This window comes from Spinacia oleracea, chromosome 1 (genome assembly GCF_020520425.1).
Source record: "Spinacia oleracea cultivar Varoflay chromosome 1, BTI_SOV_V1, whole genome shotgun sequence".
Classification (NCBI taxonomy): domain Eukaryota; kingdom Viridiplantae; phylum Streptophyta; class Magnoliopsida; order Caryophyllales; family Amaranthaceae; genus Spinacia; species Spinacia oleracea.
In genome coordinates, this window is record NC_079487.1 from 98,095,268 (window position 1) to 98,110,332 (window position 15,065).

The 15,065-nt window shown below is 33.9% G+C and overlaps 2 protein-coding genes across 3 annotated transcripts; one reads left to right on the forward strand and one right to left on the reverse strand.

The window, feature by feature from the left end:
• Positions 1-6,254: 6,254 nt before the first annotated feature.
• Positions 6,255-9,193, reverse strand: LOC110777024 (40S ribosomal protein S15a-1). The gene is made up of 4 exons (XM_021981611.2): positions 9,034-9,193; positions 7,763-7,910; positions 7,502-7,662; positions 6,255-6,684 (listed from the first exon to the last, which is right to left on the reverse strand). The coding sequence occupies exons 2-4, from the start codon at positions 7,893-7,895 to the stop codon at positions 6,586-6,588; spliced, it is 393 nt and encodes a 130-aa protein (XP_021837303.1). The 5' UTR covers positions 7,896-7,910; positions 9,034-9,193; the 3' UTR covers positions 6,255-6,585.
• Positions 9,194-11,155: 1,962 nt separating this feature from the next.
• Positions 11,156-14,434, forward strand: LOC130467966 (transcription factor bHLH133-like). 2 transcript variants are annotated; one of them, XM_056837178.1, is made up of 10 exons: positions 11,157-11,253; positions 11,346-11,391; positions 11,483-11,549; positions 11,650-11,753; positions 12,157-12,299; positions 12,424-12,570; positions 13,244-13,324; positions 13,572-13,637; positions 13,730-13,783; positions 13,982-14,430. In XM_056837178.1, exons 2-10 carry the CDS (start codon positions 11,364-11,366, stop codon positions 14,123-14,125), a joined length of 834 nt encoding a protein of 277 aa, XP_056693156.1. In that variant the 5' UTR covers positions 11,157-11,253; positions 11,346-11,363; the 3' UTR covers positions 14,126-14,430. The 2 variants fall into 2 exon arrangements, with proteins under 2 accessions (XP_056693159.1, XP_056693156.1); XM_056837181.1 differs by lacking the exon at positions 13,244-13,324 and having other exon boundaries at positions 11,156-11,253; positions 13,982-14,434.
• The last annotated feature ends 631 nt before the right edge of the window (positions 14,435-15,065 follow it).

Sequence of the window (15,065 nt, forward strand, 5' to 3'; positions counted from 1 at the left end):
CATGGTTTAATTTAGAAGTTTGCCTTCAACAGATTTTGTAAGATGTTGCATGTTTCACGTAACTTCAAACAACAGTTTTTGTGTAGGACTGTCTTATAGGCGCATGAAGGTAAGACCAGTAGTGAAAACCACGCTTGCATGGCTTTAATTTACGTGCAGATAAAACTAAACTTCAACTATCTCCTCTTCATTTCCTCTAGCTGTCATTTCTTTGATCTCTTCTATCCCCTCTCCTCTCTCCTCTCTCCTGGTTCAAAACTCCTCAAACCCTCTGCCTCTTTCCTCAACATCCCCGGCTCCTCCTCAAAGTCGATGCCTTCCATGGAAGATTTGTCTCCGCCTTCTATGGAAGAGTACGTTGTAAATCTAGGGTCCACCAGATTCGATGATCTCCTAGTCGTCCTTCCTGTGCTCAAAACACAAAGAAAACCTTTTGGACCATACAATTTAGAGAGTACGTTTTACAACTATCCTAAATTGAGATGTACGTATAAGGATGTATCTTCTATAACCTAAAATTATAACTAAAGTAAGAACCGTTGACTTCATCTTTGTACACATGTTTTGTCTCACAAATTTTTTTTCCACCAAAACTGTTTATAACACCACTTTTTCCTACGTTTGTCCTTCCAAATTCCACGATTAATATTTGGTGAAAATAGAATGAAATTGAAATTGTGACTACTCGCTTCCCAGTTCCCACAACCGGAGTAATGATCGACTGTGTAAATTCATTTTGGCAAATCATACAGACGGTTTCATGTGCTCTCGGCCTTTCATTTGGATGTCCCAATATCACTTCTCGTCGACTATCCTCTTCCCTAAAACCTTATTTTATATAATTATATGTATTTTATTAAAACTTACGGAGTAATATTTAGAAGAAAAAAAACATGCATGACACAAGTACGAACCACTTTAACAAAAAATGACCCCTCAAAAGAAATAAAAATAAATGGAGTTATGGAGCATCAAAAATGTGGTAATGACACGAGCCTTAACCAGTTTATCATACTAATTAACATTATGAGCTACATTGGTAGAGACCCCAAATTAAATTAGGACGATCTAAGTTAATTAAAAAAAAACTATTCAATTTTTAATTACCTAATCATGTTTTTGCTACCATAGTAAATAAATTACTAATACTACTCATTCTCCAGTTGTTTTGATGCGCGTTTTTAAGGGAGTTTATGTAACACATAGGGCTCTACTTATAAGTTACTTATTCCATGTTATCTTCACAAACATAATAAAGTGTCAAATATGCTTTGAATAAGGTTTGAACCCCCAATCTTAGGTTTAAACAATAAAGTCATTATCACTAAGACATGACACGTTTCATGTTATTATTGTGAAAATATATAAGTAAATCAAATGTTATTAATGTAGTAACGCGGGACATCTCCCAAGCCCAAAAACTAGTAAGATTTATTACAGGTGTGGTTAATAAGAGAGAGAAACAATAAAAGAAATGGTGATCTCATGCCAAAATAAGAAGTATTGCAAATATTCAAATCGAAAATATTCAGAAAGGTCAGGAAGAACTAATTAAGTGTTGTTAAAAACAAAGTCGACAAACCACTTGTAGCATATGTGTTCCCGTCGTATCTACCATGGTATTCACCACAATAGTCTTAATTGTTTTGCCAAGTTTGGTTTTCCACTTTATCCATAATTTTTTTGAACATATCCAGTGATTGATACTTCTCGTGAACGAGATAAAAATAAATGCATCGAGAAAATTTATCTGTATACATTATGAAATATGGTTGACTATTTCTATTAGGTATTAGAAAATTTCCCACGTATGTCTATATGAATAAGTTTTAAGACATCCATAGTTCAATTGGCTTCGAATATCCTCGTGTTTGTCTATTTCCCCTAAATACACTCAACGCAAATTTTAAATTGCAAAACCAAAGGGGGTCAAGAATTCCATTTGACACAAATCTTTCAATTTTTGTATTGATATGTAAGTGTCTAAACATTTGTGCCATTATGTACCAAAATCCTCACTATTTAAGCATTGCAAGCATATAATTTGGGCAAAACTACCATAATTGCTGTAGAAAGAGAATTGAAGTGCTATACGAATAATTAATTTGTAGCACTATGTGGCAAATTACGTGCATGCGAGATTATGAGATCATGTTAGATTTGTCACGTACTATTGTTTACACTGTTTGAGGAACAATTAAGAGGGAACTCACAATACCTCATTCAAACTCATTGCACCCAGGTATGAAAGACAATAAAAAAAATGTAGTGAGTTATGAGCAAGCTAGGCTGCTAATTGAGCAAGTCGAACTCAAGCTCGACTTGAAACTATTCACTTGTGCTCGATATTCCATTGCTTGACTCATGGTCCAAGCTTTATCGTAGCTCGAATCGAACTCCACTCAATTCGGAAAGCTTAACTGCTTGAGTACTAATCTAACTAGTTTTTGAGCCCGTTTTCAATTGTATAGTGGTTATTTAGTCTATCTTTTGAAGTTTAAATTTTATTGAGCTTGTATTTTAGAGAGAATATATGATTTAAAATAAAGGTAAATTTTGAAATTTGAAAGAGTATTAATATTAAGTGTTAATCGGGAAGATGGAGTGGAAGATGGTGAATTGATATTGTATGAGGAATATGAAGTGAAAGAGGCGATTGGAGTTGTATAATATATCAAACAACAAAGAAAAATAAAATAAAAAACTAAATTGATGGAGGAAAGAATGAATGACACGTTTCATCTAATCAAATCGTATCATATAACCAAATATGGTTTCGCTTTTTAAATACTAGGTATAGATTTATAACCAAATTTTGTTAAATTTTAAGTCTGAATCAAACTCATAACATATCTAGTCCAATACTTAATACCATTATAAATTAAGCCCAAAACCAACTAAGGCCTTAAAAAAGCCCATTGATTAAATTGAAACAAGCACAAAAAGGCTAAAGTCATATATCATATATCATATATCATATATGCCTAGAGAAAGCTTTTGGCTTGGTTGGTATATTGGGCTAAAGACATATGAAGGATCAACTACAAGGTAAGATTTTATTTCAAACGATAGTGATCAGATTCAAGGGTCAATCTTGGCGTTATACGATGATGATTAGGAACGGGCTGAACAATATATGATTCGAGTGAAGTGGTTGAGTTTGTTCATTGCTAATGCTGGGTAAAAAACATCATCTGAATTCTGACACAACCCTCGCCTAATGTCTCACGTATTCCTGCTATTCCACTACTCGTACCCATTTTCATAATTAAGTAGGATTACAATCTTACATAGTATTTTTCTTAAACATATAATGAAGACAGCTTATAAAGAGAATATACATTAATGACAACTCATAAATATGTAGGTAGGTGTAATGTAATGGTTTCATATAGTAGTATTCCATAATTTTGTAAGGGAATTTTATGTCAATTTGCATGGAACTTGTGAATTCATCTCCCAACACCAATTTTTTTCCATCAAATTTTCATTTTCACCCAATATCATCTGACAAGCTATATTGAATAGAAAATATTTTTTAAAAAAAACTAAAACCCAACAATAATATGTTAGGGGATTTTTTACAAAATTATACACAAATTAATTACCATTCCCACGTCTTATCAAACCCGTCATGAATATAGGTATGTGCAGTTTTGTACTCGTATATAACTATCTAGTCAATCTCGACAACTTTCTCTACATCGCCTTTGCCTATTAATTGAAGACATCCAGAACCACAAGCAGAGTCGCATATGCTACTGGTTGCACCTTGTAAACGCATGCAAATAGGGGTGCATTGTGGCATGCACCCCTTCCAATCCAATTCCTTCTTTGACAAGGGTGAAGATGGTGCCGGCGATGGTGCTTCAAAGAAATCTATTTGAGCATTTGCCACCAAGAATATTGACATTGACATCAATATTAATAATGAAATTATTGCATTATGCCTCAACATTGCCCTTTTTTGTGTTAAATTTCAATTACATCAACAACATTATTAAAGAGTTAATAGGTATAATATCTATCTTGTTTTTTCAATAGTTATTTCCAATTTATTTTAGTAAAAATAGAATATACTATTTATTCAAATGATCATGAGTTCACATTTACTATAAATAAATAATTAATTTTACAATTATTAGTGTTTTAAGATTGATGTTAGGAAAATGGTTTGACTTAGTTTGGAAGGGTTCCTAATTACACACTTTGAGAAAAATGATTCCTTGGGATTCTTTCATATGATTAGCTTTTTAAACTTATCAATATATTATGTCATACATAACAATTCCCCTTCCATGAACCTGTTTCAACGCTATACCTTGCATGGATGATATAGGCTAAGCAGCAAATTCACGTGACGCGAAAAGACGAGCGGCCCAAAACTCAAAACCCCCTCCAAATTGGTTGAGAGTGTAATTATGAAATTCTAAAAAATTGCGTTTAAAATGAAAAAAAATCAAAAAAAAGGTATACAGGGCATGTAATTATCACATGACAGTTACCCACGTTCCCCAACGAAAAAGACTCTGATGCCCTGATTCACGCTAAGTTAGCGTTGACTAGGTTTACAATAGAGTTCATACATAACCAAAGCCATATATCAACTATTTCCTCCGTTTCTTAATAGAAGTATCATATCACCCGTTTACACTATTCATTTTATAACTTTAACCGCATTTATTTCTAAATGTAAAGACAAGTCACTTTTTTTTTGTACAAATAGGGGCAAAGCCCAAAAGCAAAAAAGAAAAAAACTAAGTACTAACTAGTCGTGGCAAGGCCATCCCAACTACGTCCTGATGAAGAATGCGACCCAATAAGTGGCGGAAATCTTCGATCCTTGATTAACACCATTATTAATTAGCTAACCAATCTCTATTTCCTTCTCTGAAGCGGTGAAAGAAGGCCACTTCCCAATTACTATTTCCAACTAGGCCGGTGTTGGCATGCTATGCACAATGTGTGTACATTCTCCATTGTAAGGATCTGAACCTTGAATAGCTAGTAGCGTCGCTTACTCGCTTGATTGTCCATTTATAACATTAACTTCTTTACTCCCATTCTCATGCCAAGTTTTATAACATGGCAGGTTTTATATCATGTTCAACCGCCTTTATTTCAGCTTTGAAAGATGAGCAAACCCCATTTCCAGCCATATTTCTTTCTCACATCTATTCAACGTCGAATATCATGAATGGTAAGCCTCTTAATGGTTTCTCACTTTCTCCGCAGCCCAATGATGCTCCCAGAGGTTTTATCCTCTTGAGTTCTAAAATAACTCTACACTGTAGAGTTTGAGCATATCAACCATTGAATGAAAAATGAATGGTTCATATATTATCTTTCCAAAATTCCCCCTATTTTTTCTCATCAATGTGAGTCATTGATTTCAAAATGTATGGTTTAGATACAACTCTACCTTGTAACGTAGAGTTTTATTAAAACAGAATAATTATTTTCACCCGTACTTACTGCCGCCCTCGCACCTTCATTTATTCCACACGTTCAACATATTATTTTTAGGCCCGAACATATATACGTCGCACCTCCCCACAGTATTTGCTCCCAAGTACTCTTGACCAAAGGACATTCGGGGTTAGTAAGTACTCTCCTCCCAAATTTGGTTGAAAATGCGGCATTACACTGTCTTGCGGACCTGATTCGTAACACTCTCATGAGAGTAGATGAATCTGACGTTATTCCTCATTACCACCCCAAATAAATCTTCTAGTCGATCCTCTTGTCTAAATCATCACAAAATATTCTGTGTATTTTTGCCGTTTGCATCGCATAAGAGGCTGTTGTAGAAAAGTACTCTCTAGCCAACGATAAGTACTTCGATTTCCGGCCCGCTAGCCATCAATCATTTTTCAAGCTAATTTTTGCCCGAATGCGACACAAAATTGATTTAGACATGTATGCATATGCATATGATTGCTCATTGAAGCCTCCGCGAACAACATAATGTCATCGGCAAAAATAAATTTGAAAACATGGGTCCATCTCTGCTAGCCCGTATTTAAATTTTTTTAATGGTTAATAGATTAATCTCAATACTTATATTTTCAATTAAAGATGTCAACGTCAAGTTTATAAACATAATACATCTATTGTAAAACAGAAAGAAAAATAAAGGGCCAGATCCACTAAATACATTCTAGGACATAGAAATCTAAATAATGTTTGATAATTTGGAACAACATTCGCAGATTTGAGAGACATAATCACGAAAGCAAAAAGGACCCCAAAACTGAAACTAAATACAAATAAGATTTCTTGTTGGAACGTATTGTATCTCAGATTACTGCCAAATACGATTGGCCTTTGGGAAATGTATAAAAATGGTTCAAATCCAATCACAAAAACAACACATTACAGCAAAATTTGATAATTGTGCCTAAATAAATATCAAAACCATTGAGAGCCTTCCCAAATCGAAGCCAAACCTGAGCCCTGATAACTATGCATGTTCCAAAATACCTAAAAAGCAACTCAATATCTATAATTTAAAACATCGCAGCATTAAACTAAAGGCACTCCTAATAGAAGAAAACCTAGCAAGTTGTCTACGACATTCAACTCCTAATAGAAGAAACCAAGCACTTTGCCTCCGACGTTCTTTCTTCTTGCCTCTTCATGATCCATGATACCAGCGGATGTAGTCAACACAATGTACCCAAACTGAAATAAAACAGTAATATTAGAAAAGAAATAACGCTATTAAACTGAATACAATCGTACTCAGTATTAAAAATGAAAATATACTTAACTGCCTCGGTGAACATAAACATAAAAATGAAAAGACACCCCAAAGTCCACATACTGCTTGACAGAATGCTGTATACACAGCTAAGTCTTTCTCCACTGAAAAACTAGCTTTCCAAACTACGGATATGGCAACTGGGCAGACTAGTGTAAAATATATAACTGAGATATAACAACCCAATTGACCCGAAAATGTGCAGGTAATGATCCCCAAGTGTCTTAAATGACTTCGTATTTGTCCACAACTCAACTGATAAGCTAGATTTTCTTACTAGGGAGATGGCAACCATCCAGGCTGGTAATGAAAACTTTAACTGCATATATAATGGACCCAAAAATGCGGAGGTAATAACCCCCAAGTTTCTAGAGCAACACCTATTAGAGTAACATCAAGAGGGTCTTATATTTAGACTTTTCTCATATGCCATGCCAGCATCCAAATTTAGCTCATAACCCCTCAATTTCATTTAAAACATCACAAATAATATACTCCGTAATTTTTTAAATCATACATTGAGTTGTAAGTTGAGTCTTAGTTTTTCTAGGCTCGATTTAAGACTTTGTTAAGACTAAGTCATATGCCATGTAAGCAAAATTCAAGTCTTAAGACTTGGCGCTAATGTTGCTCTTAGTCCACAACCTATCCAATGGTATGCATAAATGTTGGTCGTAAAGTTAAATAGTATATAATACTCCGTAATGTAGAGTATGTCAGTTGGATACAATAACGAACCTGTCTAGAAGGAAGAAGTCTAGCAGTCCAAGACTCGATCTCCTTAACACCAACATCAAAGCGGGGACTGATGACCCCACACTTGTTCAGTCTTCCATTCAACTCAACAACAATCTTTCCAGACCTGTGGTCATCAACATACTCGAACTCACCAATGTAACCTGAAATCAAACCAGAGAGTACCATCAGCAGCAGTTAAAACATAACATCACGAGCCAAGTTGACCACTCATTAAAACGAGCAAATTTGAATACATCATACCATGCTTTTGCATAACAAGAAGAAACTTGATGACCACTTTAGATGAAGGCCTGATAAGGGCTTGGCGCTTCCCACGCTTCTCTGCATTGTACATTGTGTTCAGAGCATCATTCAGCACACTGACCCTCACCATTACTGCTCAGTTCGGCTGCCAACATCAAAGGAGGGATGTTAACTATTGAGTACAGTTCAATTCAAAATGCAACAGTATCCCACTTGCTGCTAATTACTCCAACTCTACAAACAATACTTTGCAATGTGAACGATAAAGCATATACATCGATCACCATTTGTGAAGAACCCATGCTATTCGAGAACGGAAACTTTTGTGTAAGACCGCCTAACGGTTAGAACACCTTTTTGGTACTAACTAAAATAGTGTAAAACATAACTAAAATTATAAAATCATAGTTAAATTAGGTTTGTGAGTTGAATAGTTATTATTTTTTAACAAACTTATTATTAAGGATTAACTAAAACTCATAAAATCATAACTAATAAAATCTTAACTAATTGATTTCGTTGCTTAACTAATTGGTTTCGTTGCTTAACTAATTGGTTTCAATGGTTAACTAATTAGTTAAAGTGCATAACTAATTGGTTACGATGAATAAAAGTGGTCTAACCGTCAAGGGTCTTTCCTAAAGTTTGTAATTCGAGAAGCACACTATCATTATCCAATTAGTCAATTGATTCCCATGAAAGAGGATTCAATATACTCCCTTGCGTGACAGGATGTCATTCAAACCCGATACCACATTACCATTATAGATATGGCCCAAGCCCTCTTCTACAAATAAAATTCTACTGACACTTCTTGCCCCCCAAAATTAAAACGTGTAACAAAAACCTAGTTTCCCCTTTGATGAAAATTGTAAATGGAAAATTGAGAACATTCCCCTAAATCAAATTAACCCCTGACTAAAATATAATACGAAGTATTCGAATAACAAAATGCAAAATAAACACAATATTTAGCAAGCTTTTTCATTCATCGCATGAATTAATCATTACATGCAGTTTGAAAGATCTAAATTAACATCGCAAATTCTTCTAGATATCGCATAAAAATTCAAAATTTCTAGGCAGAAAAAACAATAAATACCAAGGATTTTAGGTTCGTCTATCATGATTTTCGACCAAAAAGTTCAGCATTGCGATTGAACATATCAATTATTCAGTAAATTTACAAGGACAAATCGGAAGAACAAACTGTATGAAATTATGAGCAAATTCACAACGTAATCCGAAAGAACGGAGAGGAATGGTACCGTGACGAGAAGAATGAGATCGTCGGGAGGCGCCTCCGAGCAGGAAAAAATAGGAGAGAGAAAGAGAGTGTGCGTTTGGAGGTATTGTGAGGGTTTTAAGAGAGGCGCGTTGATGGGAAGAACAAACCCTAATGCCAACTTAACTACACGGAGTCACGTGTACGGTTTTTTTTTTTTTTTACTTGTGTGCAAGCCCATATGTTTCTACACTTGTAGGCCCGTTTGAATAAGCTAAAATAATCCGGGTTACTCCATATTTAAGTGGGTTATCGGTCGGTTACTTGTCGGGTCTGATTGGTTCGTTTTTAATCGGATAAAGTTTCGTTTGGGATTATTGTATCCATGCGAGTTGAATTAGTTTTTTCGAGTAACTTCGATTTTTGTTGGATGTTGGTCGGATCGGGTCGGTTTTTTACCGAACAAATAATCCATCAAAATACATCATTCTAATAGTCATGTTTGATGAACTCGTGTTAGAGCCAATTTTCAACTAATAGCGCGCGGTTAAAGGTTTAATGTCAAGTTTTTTTGTTAATGCATAAGAGGAATAATTCCAACGACATGAAGTATACAAAAATAAAACTACCAACTATAAACAATAAAACAAATTAGAATCAAGGAGGAAAGAAATGTGGCAACTGGCAAGGCCACACCCCCGAATGTCATATAATGCATTAGGAGCTAAAAGTGTCAACTTTAGGATGACAATTGATTATGCCAAACAACACCCAATCACTCAATCAGACACCTTATCAATTTCAGCACAATATCAATTGCAGTTACTACATTTTCTATTTCAACCAGCTTATCAGTTTCAATTATATTCCGGTAAGTATTGCGGCATGTTGCCAGACAAAACTAAAGCGCTAACAACATTTCAAGTGGAAACAAAGTGATTGTGCTCATGTATTGTTATTTTATTTTATTTTAGCTCATTTTAGGATAGTCGGCAAATGTATAGAAAACATATCAAATAGGCTTACACAAAACCAGTCGAATAAGGTTTTTTTTTTAGGGGAACGTTGAGCTAATGCTTTAATTAAGGTACACAATGTGAATTTTTCTAGGGAGAATGATTCACTGACACTTGTTTAATACCAAACGACACTTTATTTTGACGGGGAAGAACAATATCATTAATAATCAGTCATACGACATCTACAATGATAAAATAGATCTGCATACCACATATTTAAAGAAAATAGATAACTGTTACAATCAAAACAATTACTATTCTGCATCCTAAAGCACAACTCGTACTCTACTGCTTCTAGTTTGAAGCGAGCAGTGATTTTTGATGTTTCCGCATCTTTCCAAGTAGAGTCGTTCACACTCTACGCATGAATTGTTCCGATCGACGAGTTGATGATAAACCCCAAACCTGTATGATTCCATATCTCCTTCCCAGTTATTGAAACCTTAAAAATAAAATTTTCATCAAGGAATGAGAATCAAGAACCTAGAAAAATCTAGGAAAAACCCAAATAAATTGGGAACAACACAAGAATAAATTTGGAACAAACCAAATTAAACGACCCTAGCTTGACAAGGTGTTATGCAATAAAATTACCGTCCTTTTTTACATTAGGCCAAACAATAGTATTAAAAGCACTACTCATAGAAAAAGTTTATTTCGTGGGGTCTTTTTGAAGCAATTACACTCCGTATATGCACAGAGAGCCAGATATTAGTGAATATAAATATTCAGACTAGCTAACTTTAGAAGTAAATCCTTAATCTATACTATTCAAATTTCAAAAGGAGGGATTAATTTCACAAGATTACACTAATAAGCTTTAGAATTTATCCATGTAAATTTTTCAACAAAGGAACACAATTTGCAGGGGTCTTCACAAGTTAATTTAATCATCTACACAAGTCAAAATTGAGAAAAAAGTAAAAAAGTAAAAAAGTAAAAAAATTGAGAAAAAAAGGCAAGGCTATCCCAACTACCCTCTAATTTGAAGGCCAAAATTAGAAATTAAGACGTTTCAAGTTGTTTTCACGCATTAATTAACCTAAGACTATACAACTCTCTTAGTAAGGAAATAAGATGTTGCTTTACTCAAAGATACCCTTTTTTGCCACACAATTAGTCAAAATCATCCTTCCTTATATACTTTACATTACTCATTAACACTAATCAATCTTCACTTAATTCTGGCTTCATAATATCCCCCTCATTCCAAATCTTCATCCCATCTCATTCTTTTCCGGCTTGTAAGTAACATTTATGCAATAGTTTCGAGTTTCCGACTCGTGTTGATTACTCCGTACAATGTGATCATCCTCATTGTCTTATGTTTTTGTAGGCAGGTTCGTGTAACACGATGAAGAGCTTGCTCAACCACAATTTTGGTACATTGCGTATATTATTTTTCGTGTTTTTACGTGTATTTGATCATTTTTTTAATGTTTAATTTAATGTACCATATTGATCTTTTCCTAGGTGGAGTACTTGACGGATTCCAATCAACCAATTCCGAGTTGTCGATGATGATGGGCAGTAATAATGTGTATGTTTCTCCCATTTATAATGTCGAAATATAATTACATTTTACATTACAAAAAGGCGAAAGTTTTGTATTAATTAAAGATAATTTCATAATTATGCAGCTATAATGGTTATATTGGAAGTGGAATTGAGAATGATTGTATGCAGCAGCTTGCTTATGGAAGCATTGATGTTCCTTCTCAACAATTTTCTTACATTTCACCAGGTTCACTAAATGTTCTTAATTTCTAAAATAATAATTATCATTATAATGTAGGTTTGTTACTCTAATTACATATGCAAATGTGGTTTATTCCTTACGTACAAAACAAAAGTTTCTATTAATATTCAAGGTGTAATGAGCCAAGTGAAGTCATCATTTTAAGTGTCACATTTTTTACTTAAGATACTAGCATGACATTAATTAAAACTCGTCTTTTTGAAACTATTTTTTTTACCACCCTTCGTGCCAAGGTCAGCTCGGGACAAAAGATGCAAATTCCTGTACAAAAGAAGTTACTATGTTGTCTATGTACCGCCGCGACCAAATTTTTTTAATTTTTTTTTTATAAAGTAAGATACACCATAAAACTAATCACAACTGACGTATTCTCTTTCACAATTTTCAGTTACATATTCATCCTTGATGCCTATGCCAATTGAAAATCTCGACCTTGCATCATCTCCCCCTCATTTGGGGGACTATCGTTGGAGTTTATCTTGTGACGACTCTATCAAGAACGACATCGTTTCGGCTCAACCTTACAAACCAGTATGTAATATCATCTCATTTTTCTCTTTTTTACTAAATTAATTATTTTGAATTAGAAGAAAGTTGAAAACTTCGAAATTTCGACAATTACTTTTGACATTTTTCATTTTGTTTCTTTTTTTAGACAATTAAAGATGTAAGGAAAAGTGTAATCGGGGCTAGGCTTGCACAAAGAAACAATGTTTTCGGTAACATGGGAAGCCTTGAAACATCACGGTCTAGTAAGAAAAGGAAGGTGATCGAACAATTTGTCGATACTCGAAAATTTAAGGTAATTCTATTCTAGTGTATACTTATATGATCTATGTGACAAACTGTTTAAGCTGTTCACCTCGTTTCCACTTAAGTTCTATTTGTTTTAACGGAAAATATTTTCAAAGGAAAATGATTTTTCATGGAAAAAAATTTAGGGGAAATAGTTTTTCTTTGTTTGTTTCCTTACAAGATAAATTAAACGGAGTAAAAAAACATAGAAGTGGGAATGAGAGGAGAAAAAAATTAAATGTAAGGAATTGGAGTGGAAAATGTAGTATTCCTTCTTTTCAAAGGAACAATTGATTTCCCCTAAAGAAAGTTGTTTTCCACAATTAGAAAAATTATTTTCCACCTGACCTTAACAAAACAAACAAACGAAAATGGGAAAATAGTTATGCGGAAAAGTATTTTCCGTCAAAACAAACGGATCCTTAGTTTAGGATAAGATAAGTTCAAGAAAAAATAACTAAAAATAAGTTCAATAAAGTTTAAATAAGATGCATTTAGAAAAAAGTAAAGTGAACATCAGCTGAATCCTTTCGATAAATGTGTCTGGTCGAACTCTATATACTCGAGTGTGTGTCGATGGATCTTGAATTGTAATGGTCTATGAACATTGCAAAATTTAGTGTTACACAAATCAAAATTAATGAACTAACACAAGTCGGATTTATAAATAAAAAAAACAGATGCAGGCACCAGTTAAGAGGAGCCAAAAGTTGAGCGATAAAATTTCTGCTCTCCAGGAACTTGTATCTCCTTATGGAAAGGTCAGTCACTAAACTTTATAAACCCTAATTCAAGAAAAATACGTAAGAAAATACGGAGTAGCCAATATTAATGCATATCACATGAAAATTTTAGTTACTTCGTAGAAAATAACTTTTCAAAACATCCGTTATTTATTGTCTCCGGCAATCCTAAAACGCCCGTCATTTTGACCAAATTACGAAAAGTACCAATTTTATATGCACTATTCACATACTCCGTGTTACATATTCATCTAAATTATTGCAGACGGATACTGCTTCAGTTCTTCAAGAGGCTTGTATCTACATCAAAATAATTCATCAAGAAATTCGGGTAACTTTTTCTGTAAATGAATGATATATGACCACAAGTTGTGTTTTTCATTAAAACAACTTCCTTTTAAAATATTTCTAAACTTATTTCAGAGGCTCGGCATTTCCTATTTTGAATTGAGATCGTCGCTACAATCACATTTACAGGTACACCCTACACTAAAAGCTTACGACTTTAAAGTGTTCCTTTGACGCACTACTTTAATTATAGTCCTTTTGTTCGGCTTATCATGGACGCTGACAGTTTAATTTGAACTAGTAATTTAAAAACTTAAATTCGAACAAAAACAGGACCCTTTATACTAATATATCTTCATTTTTGTGTGGGAAATAAAATGTTGGTAGGGTGATATAGAGAGACAAAGTGACCTACAAAGTAAAGGACTATGTTTGGTTCCAGTATCAACCATGAAGACAATAACAAAAGAAAGTTTGGGTGCTGATCATCAGACTGCATCAAGGACCTTTAGAAGATCTGCAAATATTTAATTTTGATTTTTCATCATAAAAGTATATACATAAAAAAAATTAGATATTTACTACATTTTGGTTTTTGTATAAATCATTCCTGATTTTTGGATTATATACATTATTAAGTGTTGATTGATGAAGAATTTATTAAATATAGGGGATTTGAAGAGTTAATGAAAGGATTGCTCATTTGCTCAATTGGCATATGCTAGAATTAGCTTAAACTTTTGTTTTACTTGTATTTTTGTTTAGTGTAGTACTAGGTCCACTATTTGTAGATCAATATTTACTGAATGTAGAATGTTTTCGTATAAAAAGACTAATGTACCCTTCTTCTTTCTCACTTGTTAAACCACACCGGAGAGCCACAATGGCAGCAGGAGCGTGTACATACGGAGTATAAGACTAAAGCTAAAACCAAACTCTTAATTGAGGTGGTTTGTACAGCAATTATTGTAAGACGCACCTAAAAAGTTACCCAAAATGCTTCAAAATTAACCCGATATTTTTAAAAATAGGTTTCTTAAGATATTTAAGTACCCAAACAAAACCCAACTCCAGTTTCATTTCTTTCCTTTGATCTTGTAAGTTGTAACCCAAACATAATTCCTTTTTTTCGAGAATCGGGAGTGAAAGGGTGGTAAGCTCTTCCACCTGGGTGGTTCGAGTTCATTATCACCGAAAGAGGTTTGGGCATGTGGGTGGTGAACCTTGAGAGAGGTCAGGATATTTGTGCCCAAAAAAACAATCACAAGATTTTAAGTACTTTTCTGTTACCAAACTCAAACCAAGAAACATCAACTGAAGTAGTTGGAAAAGGTTAATTAATCTTTTATGATCACAACAAACTGTTACAACTTGAAGAAGCAAGAACAGGAAGTTGTAACAAGAACAAGAGAAATAAAGAAACAAAAACCTGAGTTAGAGCAGGAACAGTACACATACATTTAAAGAGAAG